Below are 16,066 nucleotides of genomic sequence, written 5' to 3' on the forward strand. Positions count from 1 at the left end.
TAAAAAACCACGTGTGAGCTGCGCACGTTATCGGTTTCGTTGTTGACTGCTATCAATTATCCCAAGTCCTGTTCGGGACTTCGACAATAACAGCCTTAACAACGGCGATCGGGGACATATTTGTGAACATTTAATGTGTCTCTAATTCAAACGCGAGAGGCTCAGAAACGTGTCGGTGCCAGCATTATCGGTGACGTCACCTCCTGCTCCCGCCGAAACTTGGCGCCGTCGGAGACTGCGGCGCCTGCCTGCCACGCCAGCTGCCAGTGCCCGTGACCGTGACACCGCTGCTGTTCCTGTCCGCACTGCCTCGTACTGCCGCTGCAACTGTTGGCTTCCTGCTATCATCTTCCTGGTCCTAAAATGGAGCCCTCAGAGAAAACAAAATTAGTCAAGCAGAGAGGTGTAGCAAAGGCCGCTCTCGCGCGCTTAGCGAGCTTTGTGCAATCTGCAGACAGTGCCAGCATCGAAATCTTGGAATCAAAATTAAGTCGATTGACTCGGATTCAGACTGATTTTGAGTCGTCTCAAACACGGCTGGAAATTGAAGACTAATCAGCAGATCATAGTAAGGACAGGGCAGAATTCGGGGATTCGTGGGACTTTGTTGAATCCACTATCAAGGATTCAATGAAGAGGTACACCCAGCTTCCGCAGCCTTTGGGCTCGAATCCATCAGGCAGTGTCAGTTCTTTGAAACTACCCGCTATTAACTTGCCAAATTTTGAAGGTGACTACCTTAAGTGGTCATCGTACAGGGATACGTTTTTGAGTCTCATCATGAATAACAATTCAATTGATGACGTTCAAAAACTTCACTACCTTAATTTGTCTTTGCGAGGTGAAGCTACAGACCTTTTGAAACATATACCTGTCACAGCAGGAAATCTAGCGATAGCCTGGGGACTTATTACGCAGAGGTATAATAACCCAAAAATAATTGCAGCCAGACATGCTAAGGCTTTCTTGGCCTTGCCTACAGTCGGCCATGGCGCAGCGAGCGATTATAGGCAACTAATTAATCACGTATGCAGCCATTTGAAGGCCTTAGAAGCTCTCAAACCTGATGTTCCACTCCGTGAAATTTTTTCGGAAGTCCGTGGCCTGGCTCAAATGATGCGTGGTGGCAATGGTCAGGAGAGCCATGTCGACGCACACCTCACTTCTCCAACCTGACTGCACTAGTGCCACATTGCAACTCCCCGACTGACAGGTCTGGACTGCACTCCAGATGCGTTCCAACTGACTGGCAGCCTGAACTTGTGACCCAAACTCCTTACGACAGACAACGAGCAGGAAATTATAGCAGTTGAGCAAAAATACTACGAGAGTGGATATATAGATACGTGCTGTTAGCACTGCTCACGGTCAGGCAAAGCAGCAACTCAGTGACACCAGTAATTTAAATTAACGTAGTGAGCTGGAAGTACGTTAAAAACAGGGTGTTAAATACATGATGATGGGAACATGAGCCACGCAGGGCTCAACCTCCACTGTATAGATACGTCCCTTCAGTCTGTCGCCCCCAGCCCAGCCTTCGGCTGGCACCAATGCAGGTATCATGACATTGTTCTGCTGGAGACTTGTCTCAATGAGGGGCTGTTCTTCTGCCTTGTACAGCTGTGGACCTGTCCAGCAAGATTTACTGAGGGATGGGATCGCTACCAATTGCTTTCAGCTCTAAACATGCCGTTTCTATGAGCTAAGACCCATAAGAATACGTCATGCTCTAAGCGCCCTACCAGGTTCCATCAACATCTGCTCAGGCCATTAACTTTCTAGAGTCTCGCTCAAGGTGCATCAGGTTGTAACAAAATCTTTGACAATTTTCCATATACAAAATATAGGTGAGAGAGTAACTTGTCCTCTCTTAATTAGATGTATTAGGAATCTTGTGCATTTGTCCAAAAAAGTTAAAAAAGCATGAAAACTCCCACTAGCACAAAAACATGGAATGGAGAGTAGTGAAAGCTTAAACATTGTTTCATTCTTGCCATAAACTATAGTTAATTATGTACAAAACAACAAAATTGCACAAAAGCAATAGTTTCTTTTTTCAGGCAAGTTAACCATATTCATATTATTATTTTTATTATTGACAATGGCTGAAGTTGTATGAAAATGTTGATAACCATAACCATTATACAGCAGGTGCTATTAATTTCACACTCTCATATTTATCTGAATTCAAAAGTTTGAGAACACCCAGAATGATTACTTATGAGCCACCACTGGTTAAGAGGCTGTCTCTGGTTCGCTTAGCGAGTACAAGGGCAGCAGCACTGTGAAGCCAAGTGCAGGGTTGGCCCAGGTGACTGACAGCATAGAGGAGTTATGTAGGAATTTTACGAAGGAAAATCAGGTAGTGAAACTGGGTGGAGCAGGGAACAGTATTGACAGGGATGGGGAATATGATGTAGGTGGTGAGGCTGCTCAAACTGGTGGCACTAATGTGCACTTTTAGCAACTGTTTCAGCACCATGGTCGGCCTCATCTTAATGTGACTGTGAGGCACATTAACATGGGGCTGGGGCAGTTGCTGATGGCAGAGGGTGTGGCTCACATTTCAGTGGTGCCGGTTGGGTCCATCAATTGATCGGGTTTCACTAGATATGGCCTGCACCTCAAAAGTATGGGAAGGGGAGGCTGGCAAAGCTTATAGGTGACAGTGTAGTGGGTGGTGGTGCGAACACTGATGGAAAAAATTTCTGTAGTAGTTAGTGTTAGAGCTGCACCTTTTTTAGACTGAAGTCAGCTGATAGGTATACCTGCTTAAAGGAAGTCCCTCTAACTAAGGGCGCACCTTCAGACAAAGTCATGTTTCCAAGTAGAGGAGGAATTAGCATATTTCATCAAAATATAAGAGGTATTAGAAATAAAGTTAGTGACTCTGAAATTATTGATATGTTGAGGCACCATTTAAATAATTTGACAATTCAGAGGCTTCCTTTACCGGGATACAGATTAGCTGGCTGTTTTTCAAGGAGTTCCTTGTGGTGTGGGGGAGTGGCTATGCACGTAAAAAACAGTATTCCATTTGAGTCCATAGACATACGACGGCACTGCACTGAACAGATATTTGAATGTTGTGTAGGGGCAGTTGAATTTAGTGAAACTAAACTTATTAATTGTTGTTGTTTATAGGTCCCCTAACTCTGACTACAGAGCATTTCTACTCAAGCTAGAGAAGGTTCTTGATACACTTTGTAGGAAGTACCAGAAATTAGTCATATGTGGTGACTTCAGTAGAAATTTTGTATATGATGGTGCAAGAAAAAGGATGTTGGTAGATCTCCTAAATACATATGATCTGATGCCGACTGTTTTTTCCAACTAGGGTGCAGGGGAACAGTAGCACAGCCATAGACAATATTTTCATTCATTCTTCATTACTAGATGGGAGTTCTGTTAGTAAAAGGGTGAATGGCCTTTCAGACCATGATGCACAAATTTTAACACTAAACGGCTTTTGTTCTCATACAAATGTCACATATAATTACAAACTATATAGGAAACTTAATCCAACAGCAACAGAGAATTTTTTAAACCTTGTCAAGGAACAAGAGTGGCAGGATGCTTATAGTCCTGATAACATAGATGATAAATATAATGCTTCCCTTAAGACATTTCAGCCGGCTGATGTGGCCGTGTGGTTTTAGGCGCTTCAGTTTCGAACTGCGCAATGGCTACAGTCGCAGGTTCGAATCCTGCCTCAGGCATTGATGTGTGTGATGTCTTTAGGTTAGTTAGGTTTAAGTAGTTCTAAGTTCTAGGGGACTGATGACCTCAGATGTTGAGTCCCATAGCGCTCAGAGCCATTTGAACCATTTGAATTGAACACATTTCTCACACTCTTTGAGGGTTGCTGTCCATTAGAATGTTCTAAATGGGGTACTAGCAGTAATAGGCAGCCCAGGTGGTTGACTAGTGAGATATGGATATCATGTAGAACAAAGTGGGAATTATATCAAAATCATAGAAGTAGTTACAATCAAGCTAGAGTAGCCCATTACAGACAGTATTGTAAGGTGCTTAAAATGTTATTAGGAAGGCAAAGAGTATGTGGTATGCAAACAGAACAGCTAATTCAAAGGATAAAATTAAACCCATGTGGTCAGTTGTGAAGGAAGTGTCTGGTCAGCAGCACAAGGTCCAAGATATAAAGTTCAGTTCGTAGTAAAAATATTTCTGCTACTGATAAATGAGATATGTGTACAGTTTCTAACAATAATTTTCTGAGGATTGCTGGTGAATTAAATAAAAAATTAGTTTCTACGGGGAGTCATATAACTCTCTTGGCAAATGCCTTTTCGAGATTGATGTCTGAAATAGTCCTCTGTGATAGTGGCAAGGGTGAGATTGAGTCATTAATTAAATCACTGAAGACTAAGGACTCTCATGGTTATGATGGAGTGCCTAGCAGAATATTAAAGTACTGTGCTGGCCATGTTAGCCATGTATTTAGCCATACTTGTAATTTTTCCTTTAGGAATGGTCAGTTTCCTGAACGATTTATGTACTCAGTAGTAAAGCCGCTCTATAAAAAGGGAGAAAGGGATAATGTAGATAATTTTGGACCTATTTCTATGCCATCAGTGTTTGCTAAAGTTATTGAAAATGCTGTGTATGTAAGGATAATTGATCATTTTATATCACACGATTTGCTGTCACATGAACAGTTCGGCTTTAAAACTCGAATAACAACTGAAGGTGCTATATTCTCTTTTCTCTGTGAGGTACTGTATGGGTTAAACAAAAGGTTTCGAATGCTAGGCATATTTTTTGATTTAACTAAGGCGTTTGATTGTGTTGATCACAAAATATTGCTGCAGAAGTTGGTCCATTATGGAATATGGGGAGTAGCTCACAATGGGTTCACCTGTCACTTTAGCAACAGACAGCAAAACATCAATATACACGATGTTGAGAATGGCTGTGATGTGGAGTCTGAGTGGGGTATGGTCAAGTGGGAGATGCCCCAGGGATCAGTGTTGGGGCCACTCCTGTTCCTTATTTATATAAATGATATTCCCTCTAGTATTACGGATAACTCTAAAATATTTCTGTTTGGTGATGACACTAGCTTGGTAGTAAAGGATGTTGTGTGCAACATTGGCATGGTTTCAAAAAGTGCAGTTCATAACCTGAGCTCATGGTTCGTAGAAAATAAACTAACTCTAAATCACAGTAAGATTTAGTTTTTACAGTTTCTAATACACAATTAAACAAAAACTCATGTTTTAATTTCACAGAATGGGCATGTGATTAATGACACTGAACAGTCCAAATTTCTAGGTTTTCAGATAGATAGTAAAGTTGTTGTGGAAAGCCCATGTTCAGGATCTTATTCAAAGACTTAATGCTGCCATTTTGCTATTCGAATGGTATCTGAAGTGAGTGATCGTTCGACACGAAAATTAGTCTATTTTGCTTATTTCCATTCGCTTTGTCGTATGGTATTATATTTTGGGGTAACTCTGCCCTTTCTAAAAGGATATTTTTGGCTCAGAAACGGGCGGTTCGGGCAATAAGTAGTGTAAGTTCACGAACCTCTTGTCGACCCCTGTTCACGGGTCTGGGTATTTTCACATTGGCCTCTCAATATATATATATATATATATATATATATATATATATATATATATATATATATATTCCTTACTGTTATTTCATGTTAACAATATTAGCTTATTCCCAAGAATAAGCAGCTTTGACGCAGTTAATACTCGGCGGAAATCAAACCTGCCTTTGGATCGGACTTCCTTAAGTCTTGTGCAGAAAGGTGTGCAGTACACTGATGTATCCATTTTCAATAAGCCACTACTCGAATTCAAAAATCTTAGCAGTAATCCACACGCTTCCAAATCGAAACTGAAGAGTTTCTTCAAGGGTTACTCCTACTATTCTGTCAAGGATTTCCTTGAAAAATTAAGCTGATTCTTGTTGTATTGTTGATTGCGTTTACTTGAACTTATGGATTGATTTGTTTCGGGCTTATAAACATTTTATTTTTATCTATTATTACTTTTATGTTGTAATTGCATATAGTGACACGTTCCATGACCTGAACTTGGTCCTAAGGAACTTGACGTGTAAATAAATAAACTCGCCATCAACTTTCATGTCACATCTGCGACGCATTAATCCATTACACGTTCGTTTTCTTTATAAACTGTAAGCAGCCTGCTCTGGGAGAAGGAGGCTGGCCTAATCTCACCAGCCCATGCGCTAAGAGCCGATTACAAGCTTCCGCTCCCAGTATCCTTCGCTGAGGGTCCCAGAAAAACTGTGCGGTCAGTAACTGCGCATATGTTTATAAACGGCGACAGGGTTGCCCTTCCGATCGGTACAGGGACAATCAAAATAACAATGCACCTGCACGACATACCAGAGTGATACAGCACTTTCGTCGATGTGTGTTCTAGGGAGAGTAAGATTTTGTTTATAAATAGCTGCCACACATTGGTAACGAAGGTTGAGGCAGATAGCATTGTAAAGTACTTCAGTTTTCTTAACACCGTGCATCGGTACTGGCGTTGCTATATTTCCCGGGACGTCCCATATTTCCGGCATGATTTTAAACGTCCCGCCGGGAAAGGCTGTGTCCCGTATTTCAACCTTGTTTGCTATTTATTGCAAATCTTTCGCCGGTCAGCTGACAAGTACTTATTATCTACACGCGTACCACATGAAGGTACGACTAGGTTGGCGAGAAAAAAACGAACACGTATATCTTTCAGAGTGAGCTCTGATTTCCCTAATTTTATTAAGATGATCGTTTCTTCCTATGTAGGTCGGCGTCAACAAAATATTTTCGCATTCGAAGGAGAAAGTTGGTGATTGGAATTTCGTGATAATATTCTGCCGCAATGAAAAAACGCCTTTGTTTTAATGGTGTCCATCACAAATCCGGTATCATGTCAGTGACACTCACTCCCATATTTCGCGATAATACAAAACTTGCTGCTCTTTGTTGAACTTTCTCGATGTACTCCGTTAATCCTATCTGGTAAGGATCCCAGATGGCGCAGCAGTATTCCGAAAGAGGACGGACAAGCGTAGTGTATCCAGTCTCTTTAGTAGATCTCTTACATTTTCTAAGTTTTCTGCCAATAAAACGCAGTCTTTGATTTGCTTTCTCCACAACATTTTTATGTGTTCTTTACAATTTAAACTGTTCGTAACTGTAATTCCTAGGTATTTAGTTGAATTTACGGTCTTTAGATTTGACTGATTTATCGTGTAACCGAAGTTCAATGGATTCCTTTTAGCGTTCATGTGGATGACCTCATACTTTTTATTATTAAGGTCAATTACTAATTTTCGCATCATTCAGATATCTTTTCTAAATCTTTTGGAATTTATTTTGATTTTCTCATGAGTTTACAGGACGATAAATGACAGCATCATCTGCAAACGAACTAAGACATCTACTCAGATTGACTCCTAAATCGTTTATGCAGTTAAGGAAGAAGAGAGGCCCATTAACACTACTTACGGGAACTAGAAATCACTTCTGTTTTAGTCGGTGACTTTCCATCAATTATTATGAATTTTGACCTCTCTCAGAAGAAACCACGGGTCCAGTCACATAACTGAGACGATATTCCATAAGCACCCAGTTTCATTACAAGCCGCTTGTGTGGTACAGTATCACAAGGCTTTTGGAAATCTAGAAATACGGAATCAATTTGAATTCCCTTGTCAACAGCTCTCAACACTTAGTGTGTGGAAAGAGCTAGTTGTGTTTCACAAGAATTCTCGAGGTAATTCGTAATGTTCGGACACAATATATGTTCCAAAATCCTGATGCACATCGACGTTAATGATATAGGCCTATAGTTACATTGCCTTTCTCGAATATTGGTGTGACCCGTGTAACTTTCCAGTCCTTGGGTATGGATGTTTCGTAGAGAGAGCGATTGTATACGATGGTTAAGTATGGAGCTATTGCATCAGCATGCTCTAAAGGGAACCTAATTGGTATACAGTGTGGACCAGAAGACTTGCTTTTATTAAGTGATTTTAATTGCTTTACTACTCCGAGGATATCAGCTTCTAAGTTACTCATGTTGGCAGCTGTTCTTGATTCGAATTATGGAATATTTACTTCGTCTTCTTTGTGAAAAAATTTCAAAAGGCTGTGTATAGTAGCTCTGCTTTGGCAGCACTGTCGTCGATAGTATTTCCATTGCTATCGCGCAGAGAAGGCAGAAATTGTGTCTTGCAACTAGCCTACTTCACATACGGACAGAATCTCTTTGGATTTTCTGCTAGGTTTTGAGACAAAGTTTCGTTGTGGAAACTATTATACGCCTCTCGCTTTGATGTCCGAGCTAAATTTCCATTGTTCATTGTTTTTCTAGAACTGCCGAGCGTTGAACGTGTTACGCTTGTGAATTATTTCTAAAGCTGTAGACAAAATGAGTGATTTAAGTGACAGTGGCTCAGATAATTCGTCTAGAAGTGATGGAATACCTTCTACGAAAGCCAAAAGGCTTATTAAGTATAATCCGAATAAGGAAAATAGAAAAGAAATCTCACACAAGGCGTACTGACGCCTGTGCAATAAAGATTCCTCGTGTGCTCATGGAGGCGTTGCTGATGTGAAACAACATGCTTCTACTAAGACTCGCTAGACCCGTGTGTAGGCTTTCACGGCCGGCGTCTTCAGTAATTAAAACTTCCGGGCTAAGAGGCCGTGGTCTAATAGTAGAAATACTTCTCCCTGACGTTTCGTTGCCAGCTGCGGGCAACATCGTCTGAGGTGAGTCTACGACAGTCGTAGACTCACCTCAGATGATGTTGCCCGCAGCTGGCAACGAAACGTCAGGGAGAAGTATTTCTACTATTGGACCACGACCTCTTAGCCCGGAAGTTTTAATTACTGGACTCACTAGACTGTTTGTTAGTAACAGAGCACCAAGTACCTTATCCTAATATTTCTCGAAGCGTAAACCATCCGTCTCGGAGAGGGACAAGATTACTGCTCGAAAACACGCGTCTGTTTATCATATTGTAAAGCATTATCTTAGTTACAAGGGTGTAGATTGTTCACACAAATTGTTACCATACATCTGCAGTGATTCAAAGATCGACCAAAGTTTTAGCAGCGGAAGAACAAAAGTGGAAGCTGCTGCTTGCGAAGTATTGGCCAAAGAATCTATTCAAAATAATTTATGGACCATTAAAAAAAAATCTTTTCTACAGCGGCAGATGCAAGTAAGGAAAAAAATCGAAAAATGTTTCCCGTTTGCTTACGCGTCTTTGATTATCATTCTGGGATTGTATATGGTCAACTGGAATTTGTAAAATGTAACGATGAACTTGCATATCAAGTTTCGAAGTTATTAAATAGCGTTTCGGCTTTCGTTGCTGGCACGCTAAAGTAAACGACGGCAGAAACCATTTCATTTATACGCTTCTTTAAGCTGAAAATGGTAAATTGTCAGAGTTGGTTTCCCCGTCCACATTCTCTACAATGCTGCAAAATACAGTACTGATAAACTGGAAGTGGATGTAGAAAGTTTGATACTGCAAATATACAGTCACTTCAGTAGCTCTGCGAAACGGAGAGCGTACTTTCAACTCCAATTTGAAGCGCATGAGGTGTAATGAAAAGAAAAAAAACATGTGGCCACGAGATTTTTATATCTTGGTCCTGCTGTCGAAAAAGTATTAAAAATGCCCTGCACTAAAATTTCATTTTCTGGAACTCCGCGGTGAATGTCCTTGTCTCCTACAAAAGATAATCACATGTGAAGAAGAAGAGAAAAAAAAAACTTCGGCGTTTTCGTATTTCTGTATAGCGTAATGTTTTCAGCAGAAACAACAATGAAGAAGACTGAATCAAATTCTCTGTCAGTTGTTGAGATGCATGCTGAACGGCACGGGATTCGCGAAAAGATTGAGCAAAAATTAAAAGACAATATTTTCGGAAGTAAGACACTGTGGGATTCGGCATGGGTTTCGAAAAAGACGATCGTGTGAAATCCAGCTTGCGCTATTCGTCCATGAGACTCAGAGGGCCATAGACACGAGTTCCCAGGTAGATGCCGCCTTTCTTGACTTCCGCAAGGCGTTCGATACGGTTCCCCACAATCGTTTAATGAACTAAGTAAGAGCACATGGACTATCAGACCAATTGTGTGATTGGATTGAGGAGTTCCTATGTAACAATGGAGAGAAGTCTTCCGAAGTAAGAGTGATTTCAGGTGTGCCGCAGGGGAGTGTCGTAGGACCGTTGCTATTCACAACATATATAAATGACCTTATGGATAACATCGGAAGTTCACTGAGGCTTTTTGCGGATGATGCTGTAGTATATTAAGAGGTTGTAACAATGGAAAATTGTACTGAAATGCAGGAGGATCTGCAACGAATTGACACATGGTGCATGGAATGGCAATTGAATCTCAATGTAGACAAGTGTAATGTGCTGCGAATACATAGAAAGAAAGATCCTTTATCATTCACCTACAATATAACAGGTCAGCAACTGGAAGCAGTTAATTCCATAAATTATCTGGGAGTAGACATTAGGAGTGATTTAAAATGGAATGACCATATAAAATTAATCGTCGGTAAAGCAGATTCCAGACTGAGATTCATTGGAAGAATCCTAAGGAAATGCAGTCCGAAAACAAAGGAAGTAGGTTACAGTACACTTGTTCGCCCACTGCTTGTTTACTGCTCACCGGTGTGGGATCCGTACCAGATAGGGTTGACAGAAGAGAGAGAGAAGATCCAACGGAGAGCAGCGCGCTTCGTTACAGGATCATTTAGTAATCGCGAAAGCGTTACGGAGATGATAGGTAAACTCCGGTGGAAGACACTGCAAGAGAGATGCTCAGTAACTCGGTACGGGCTTTTGTTGAAGTTTCGAGAACATACCTTCACCGAGGAGTCAAGCAGTACATTGCTCCCTCCTACGTATATCTCGCGAAGATGATAAAATCAGAGAGATTAGAGCCCACACAGAGGCATACCGACAATCTTTCTTTCCACGAACGATACGAGACTGGAATAGAAGGGAGAACCGATAGAAGTACTCAAGGTACCCTCCGCCACGCACCGTCAGGTGGCTTGCGGAGTATGGACGTAGATGTAGATGTAGAAGAGAAAGAATGGGTGAATTAAGCACTAACGTTGAATGCTCTATTCGGAGCGATTGTCTACAGTTCTACACCAATCTTGTAAGGTACTTGTTACCACGATATAATTTCTCAGAAAACAACATATTTTCCAAGATGCTGTTTTTGAACTTCAAATCACCAGTAAAGTACGACCATTTTCAAAAAGCTGCGGAACTTATAAGGATCTATCTCCTGATCATGGACTCTTATACGAACAGTTTCAAATAATTAAAAGAAGCCTACACATGGAACACCCTTGACGACAAAAATAAGTGTGCGACTGAGCAATGGAAGAAAATCGTGGAACGCTTTTCGAAGAAGCAAATCCTTAATATTTTTAACGCCTTATCGTTCACCTTAAGTATCTCACAAGGTCCATCTGCCTCGTAGAAAGGGTTTTTTCGCAGATGGCATTAAAATGGACTGATGTACGAAATACATGTAACCAGAATTTGATGAAAAGTTAATTAAACACAATTTTAAACTATGATTATAACTGCAGTGATTTTTTTAAACATGCAAAATCAAACAATAGCATGTTAAAACTTACACATTCTTCGTTAAAATACAACCAACAACAATAAATCACAAAAAATAATTAAACAATGGAAAATCAGGATGGAATGTAACAATATAACGGAAAGGATAGTTCCTACTGACCATATGACGGTGACGCTGAGTCGCAGAAAGGCACAACAAAAGACTATTAGCTTTCGTCCAACAGAGCCTTTGTCAAAATTAGATAACATACACACACGCACACACACTCCAATTGCCAGAGACTGGGGTAAGGTGTGTGCGAGTTGCGTTAGCGTATATGTATATTGTCTAATTTTGACAAAGGCTTCGTATCCTGAAAGCTAATTGTGTGACAGTCTTTTTGTTGTGCCTTTCTGGGAGTCAGCATCTCCGCTATATGGTGGGTAGCAACTATGCTTTTCACAAAAAAATGCATTTGTTTTTCATTAGCCTCGGGTAAAAAAAATGAAATCCCGTTTTTTTGCCCAGGTACACATTTGTCCCTGAGCCGTAGTTGTGTCCGGCTCTTCGAAAAGCGCGCCAGGCGGAGTGCCTTCGCTTCGCGTCTAGTGATTGCGGTGGCGCTTTCGGTTTGGCGCGCTGTTTGGATCGCTACCGCCCTCTGGCGGGAGGTGGAGCAAGTGTAGGGTCGCGTGACGATGGAGGAGTACGTACTGGGCGGTGACCGAGAGAGGTGGTGGCGCGAGCGTGGCCCTGTTGCCTGTTGCTGGGGGTCGTCAACTGCTCGCCACGTGCTTTGGCCGACCTCCTGGCTGTCAGGGGCTAAGTCTGCCTTACCCGCATGTACGTGGCTCATGAAGCTTAGAAGCCGTGGTACAGGAGATCGGCGCGTGGGACCGTATGTCTTCTTATTCGCCGTTGGAACCACTGGCAGCAATTGGCTCTGACGAGCATTTGGAAGTGAAACGTATTCCCGGCGTTGTGGTGGAGTGTGACAAGTTGAGTACTGTTTTTACGTAACAGAGTTAGTTAAGGGGTTTTTCAAGTTCTAGTGAAGTGTGTGAGTTTCTTCACCAGTGGTTTTGTAGGGGTCTTCCCACCACAGTTTTCGTTTGCCTGTCTGCGGGAATGTGGTAATTGCTTCTTGGTCGGGCTGTTTCAGTCACACCTCGATTGGATGATTTAGGGTCGGTGTCGTGTGTCTCTGTGGTTCAGAGTCTGTACAGGCACCGCCCTTGCCACATCTTCTGGTTTTGGGTAACTCGGGGAGATGGTGGCTTGTAATGCAAGTTTTGGTGCTGATCTGCTGTGGCCCTGTAGACCACCAATAAGTATTCCTACTATTGTGATCTGGGCCCCTTTAGAGAAGGTTTGTGTGCTGGCTTATTCACATTTATCTTGTAACAACTGACAGGCGTAATATAAGTTATTTAATTGGCAAGAGACAACTATTTTAAATTTAGTACAAACTAGCTACTTAAAGGTTTTTTTAAGGAATTGTGATCAAAAAGTCAGTACAAATTTGAAAACTTAATAAACCATGGAATAATGTAGATAGAGAGGTACAAATTGACACACATGCTTGGAATGACATGGTGTTTTATTAGAGCGAAAAAAAACACCCCATATTGCTAGTCGCGTGAAAGATCTCTTGCGCGCGTCGTTTGGTGATGATTGCGTGCTCAGCCGCTACTTTCGTCAAGATTCGCCTCCCAGGTCCCCAGACCTCAGTCCGTGCGATTATTGGCTTTGGGGTTACCTGAAGTCGCAAGTGTATCGTGATCGACCGACATCTCTAGGCATGCTGAAAGACAACATCCGACGCCAATGCCTCACCATAACTACGGACATGCTTTACAGTGCTATTCACAACATTATTCCTCGACTACAGCTATTGTTGAGGAATGATTGTGTACATATTGAGCATTTCCTGTAAAGAACATCATCTTTGCTTTGTCTTACATTGTTATGCTAATTATTGCTATTCTGATCAGATGAAGCGCAATCTGTCGGACATTTTTTGAACGTTTGTATTTTTTCGGTTCTAATAAAACCCCATGTTATTCCAACCATGTCTGTCAATTTGTACCTCTCTATCTACATTATTCCGTGATTTATTCAGTTTTCAAATTTGTACTGACTTTTTGATCACCCGGTATATATGATAAGTTTAAAATCTTATTATTGGGAATTTGTTAACGTAATACCTTGCAATATCCTTTACTTAGAGAAAATTTGCCAGCTATTTAAGAGTTTTTTTTTTAAATTGTTGTTAATAACATCTTATTATTGGGAAGTTGTTAAAGTCATATCTCGCAATCTCCTTTTCATAAAGAAGATTTGTCAGCTATTGGAAATTGTTTTTTTTTTTAAATGCCATACTTTAAAATGTATTATTGAGAAAGTCTTTAAAATAAAAAGGTATCTTTAGTAGTGTGTGTTATTTCACCAGCACCTCCTGGCCCCTACTTCCACGATGACGTTTTGGAATAACATGTGTATTTGAGTTGTTTGTGAACCGCCCTAATTGATGGTTCAGTCCCTTATAGGGTAAAAAATACCTGGCAGCACTGCTCGGTACTCGTAGTCCTTACCTTCGGGAGTGCCTTAGGGGGCCTGATGTGCATCCCAGCAACCTGCACTGTGTTTGGCGCCAGTGGCCTCGGGTAGTCAAAGCTGAAGTGGTTGTTGATCAGCAGCAGGGACGCGTTGCTTTGCAGTTCCGCCAGAGGGGGCATACTGGGATCCCCGAAGTGCTCGCGCACCATCTCGTCCATGACTGGGAAGTAGACGAGGACTCGGTGGAGGTTGATTGCGAGCGAGAACAGGGCGTTGTAGGTCTTCTGGAAGAGGCTCATGCTGCTGCTGTAGGCCAAGCCGGCCTCGGGCAAGTACGCCAGAGGGTACGGGTTGCCCATTGGATGGTTGTCCCAGCTGCTGCCGCCGCCGAAGGTGCACGTGAGCACGGTCGGCGCCCGGTACTTGTGCGAGAAGGCGAGGAAGCAGTCGTGGAAGAAGCCCTCCATGATGAGCAGGTCGTACGTCCGCTGCCGGGAGTCTATGAGGTCGCGAACTCCCGGGTTGTCCATCAGGCGCCGGCACACCTCCGTGCCGATACCTGACACCACCGTCTGCTGCGTGAATGGCGAAAGCGAGCCGTACTCCACGAAGTCAAACTCTGCCAGCAAGAGAAAAACACCGTTGCTGTACCGGTGTACGCCGGATGGTTACAATTAAACTTTCATCTATGTCTACATCTAGATCATTACTCTGCAATTCACATTTAAGTGCTTGGCAGGAGGGTTCATCGAACCACACTCATACTACACTCCTGGAAATTGAAATAAGAACACCGTGAATTCATTGTCCCAGGAAGGGGAAACTTTATTGACACATTCCTGGGGTCAGATACATCACATGATCACACTGACAGAACCACAGACACATAGACACAGGCAACAGAGCATGCACAATGTCGGCACTAGTACAGTGTATATCCACCTTTCGCAGCAATGCAGGCTGCAATTCTCCCATGGAGACGATCGTGGAGATGCTGGATGTAGTCCTGTGGAATGGCTTGCCATGCCATTTCCACCTGGCGCCTCAGTTGGACCAGCGTTCGTGCTGGACGTGCAGACCGCGTGAGACGACGCTTCATCCAGTCCCAAAATGCTCAATGGGGGACAGATCCGGAGATCTTGCTGGCCAGGGTAGTTGACTTACACCTTCTAGAGCACGTTGGGTGGCACGGGATACATGCGGACGTGCATTGTCCTGTTGGAACAGCAAGTTCCCTTGCCGGTCTAGGAATGGTAGAACGATGGGTTCGATGACGGTTTGGATGTACCGTGCACTATTCAGTGTCCCCTCGACGATCACCAGTGGTGTATGGCCAGTGTAGGAGATCGCTCCCCACACCATGATGCCGGGTGTTGGCCCTGTGTGCCTCGGTCGTATGCAGTCCTGATTGTGGCGCTCACCTGCACGGCTCCAAACACGCATACGACCATCATTGGCACCAAGGCAGAAGCGACTCTCATCGCTGAAGACGACACGTCTCCATTCGTCCCTCCATTCACGCCTGTCGCGACACCACTGGAGGCGGGCTGCACGATGTTGGGGCGTGAGCGGAAGACGGCCTAACGGTGTGCGGGACCGTTGCCCAGCTTCATGGAGACGGTTGCGAATGGTCCTCGCCGATACCCCAGGAGCAACAGTGTCCCTAATTTGCTGGGAAGTGGCGGTGCGGTCCCCTACGGCACTGCGTAGGATCCTACGGTCTTGGCGTGCATCCGTGCGTCGCTGCGGTCCGGTCCCAGGTCGACGGGCACGTGCACCTTCCGCCGACCACTGGCGACAACATCGATGTACTGTGGAGACCTCACGCCCCACGTGTTGAGCAATTCGGCGGTACGTCCACCCGGCCTCCCGCATGCCCACTATACGCCCTC

The 16,066-nt window shown here is 43.1% G+C and overlaps 1 protein-coding gene across 1 annotated transcript in view; it reads right to left on the reverse strand.

Moving 5' to 3' along the window:
- The window catches only part of LOC124545918 (UDP-glucosyltransferase 2-like), a 77,330-nt gene that overhangs the window by 42,159 nt on the left and 19,105 nt on the right, over window positions 1-16,066 (reverse strand). Inside the window, exon 3 of the mRNA XM_047124879.1 lies at window positions 14,210-14,793. Within this exon, the coding sequence (XP_046980835.1) occupies window positions 14,210-14,793 (584 nt within the window). The remainder of the gene's footprint in view (window positions 1-14,209; window positions 14,794-16,066) is intronic.

The sequence above is a fragment of the Schistocerca americana genome, chromosome 8, assembly GCF_021461395.2.
Source record: "Schistocerca americana isolate TAMUIC-IGC-003095 chromosome 8, iqSchAmer2.1, whole genome shotgun sequence".
NCBI classification, from domain to species: domain Eukaryota; kingdom Metazoa; phylum Arthropoda; class Insecta; order Orthoptera; family Acrididae; genus Schistocerca; species Schistocerca americana.